Genomic DNA, 2,033 nt, shown 5'->3' on the forward strand with positions numbered 1-2,033 from the left:
ACTTGACACATGCGAACCATGCCTTATGGGCAAGATAACTAAAACCCCGTTTCTGGTACAATGGAACGGGCACGTGACTTGTTGGAAATCATACATATTGATGTGTGCGGTCCAATGAGTATTTATCCACACGGTGGATATCGTTACTTTCTCACCTTCACTGATGAATTGAGTACATATAGGTATATTTACTTGATGAAGCACAAGTCTGAAACATTTGAAAAGTTCAAGCAATTTTAGAGTGAAGTTGAGAATCATCGTAACAAGAAGATTAAATTCTTGCGATCTCATCGACAAGGAGGATATCTGAGTTATGAGCTTGGCATGCACTTAAGACAGTGTGGAATTGTTTCACAGCTCACGCCGCCTAAAACACCACAGCGTGATGGTGTGTCCGAACATCGTAATCGTACTTTACTGAATATGGTGCGTTCTATGATGTCTCTTACCAATTTGCCACTGTCATTTTGAGGTTATGCATTAGAGACACGTGCATTCACTTTAAATAGGGTTCCATCTAAAACGGTTGACTAATTACTTAGTACTTCCACTAGAATCATGGAGCCCATTATTAGGAGGCGCCTAGTAAAAACCCTATGAATGAAGAGAAACAGAAATGATGTGCAAATGCAAGATGGGCTCAGATTCTAGCTTGTTCGACAAGGAAATTTAGTGGTATCCGCCGCCGCCGGATCCGGATCCGCTGCCTCCACCGTTGTCGAAACTACCGTTGTTGCTACCACCCATGCCACCACCCTTTCCACCACCAAATCCAGTGGCATAGCCCTGACCAAAGGAGCCAGTGCTACTAGTTTGTACACTCCCAAATCCAGAACCAGAACCAACTCCTATGCTTGGACCTTGAGCTACACCTCCACTTTGGCCACCACCATTGCGTCTACCCCCTCCGTTGGCATTTCCTCCGAAGGTGTCATCGCTGGCGGCATGTCCACCTCCGACACCATTACCACCTCCATTTCCACCGTCACCACCACCACCGCCAGTACCACTACCTTTGACATGAGAGTAGCTAGCACCACCAACAAAAGGTATTGGTGCGGTTGCTATGCCACTTTCACCATATCCTTCGCCAGCACCATCTCCAGCTCCAGATCTGCTTGGCCCATCTACACCACCACCTCCACCACCACCACCACCCTCACCATCAGCATTGGCATACCCATTGCCACAAGGGGTTGGTGCCGATCCACTCGTACAAGCACCATTTCCACCACCAGAACCTGATACGGCTCCGCCTTGAGAACCACCACCAGCACCATTTCCTCCTCCACCACCAGCTCCCTTGGCAAAATTATACTTATTGGCATCTCCACCAGTGTCACCACCATACCCCAACCCACCACCTCGTCCGACCCCTTCACCCCATCCACTACTAGGCCCATCTGATGAGCTGCCACCTCCTCCGCCTCCCCCGCCTCCACCTCCGACACTGGAGGAGCTAGCCAACATTCTCGAAGCATTCGCAAACCCAATGCTCATGAGGACACCAAAGCCAAGAGCTACAAGCTTAGTGCTAGAAGCCATTGTGAGTGAGCTCGGTGGAGTGTAAGCTGAGAGGTGTGTGGAAGAAGAGAGGTTGCATGGGTATATACAGTAGTAGTGGAACTGGTGCATGGGTGATGGATGATGAGTGATTCCATTCTATTGAATTACCTCTAGACAAGGTTGACTCACACCCCGCGACCCGCTCCCAAGACAAGCCAGGCGACCTAGGGTTCCGCCACCCCTCCCATCGCCGATGCCGTCCCTCCCGCCGCCGCCAGCCGTTGGTCGGGATCCTCCGCCCATGTCCTGCTCCTCCTCCCCTCCCGGATCCGCTCTCGCGCCGCCTCCCTGGGAGGTGGCCGGGGCGGCGCTCGAGCTTTCTCCCCCGCGGGCGTCCTCCTCCCCCATCCGCGACCCGGTGGTGGTGGCCGGTGGCGGGTGAGGTGGCGACGCTGCTCCTTGGTGGCAGGGCGGCGTGGTGGTGCGGGGTGGCCGGCGGCGCGCCCCCGACCCGGATCTGGGTCCTA

At 53.3% G+C, this 2,033-nt stretch overlaps 1 protein-coding gene across 1 annotated transcript; it reads right to left on the reverse strand.

Annotated features, from left to right (window-relative positions):
- Positions 1-669: 669 nt before the first annotated feature.
- On the reverse strand, positions 670-1,545 carry LOC123425537 (putative glycine-rich cell wall structural protein 1). The gene has a single exon (XM_045109228.1). The coding sequence runs from the start codon at positions 1,543-1,545 to the stop codon at positions 670-672; it is 876 nt and encodes a 291-aa protein (XP_044965163.1).
- Between the last annotated feature and the right edge of the window lie 488 nt (positions 1,546-2,033).

This window comes from Hordeum vulgare, chromosome 2H (assembly GCF_904849725.1).
Source record: "Hordeum vulgare subsp. vulgare chromosome 2H, MorexV3_pseudomolecules_assembly, whole genome shotgun sequence".
NCBI classification, from domain to species: domain Eukaryota; kingdom Viridiplantae; phylum Streptophyta; class Magnoliopsida; order Poales; family Poaceae; genus Hordeum; species Hordeum vulgare.

What these genes read in the sequence shown, in the direction of transcription:
- LOC123425537 (XM_045109228.1), bottom strand. Translation starts at nt 1,545, where the DNA reads ATGGCTTCTAGCACTAAGCTTGTAGCTCTTGGCTTTGGTGTCCTCATG.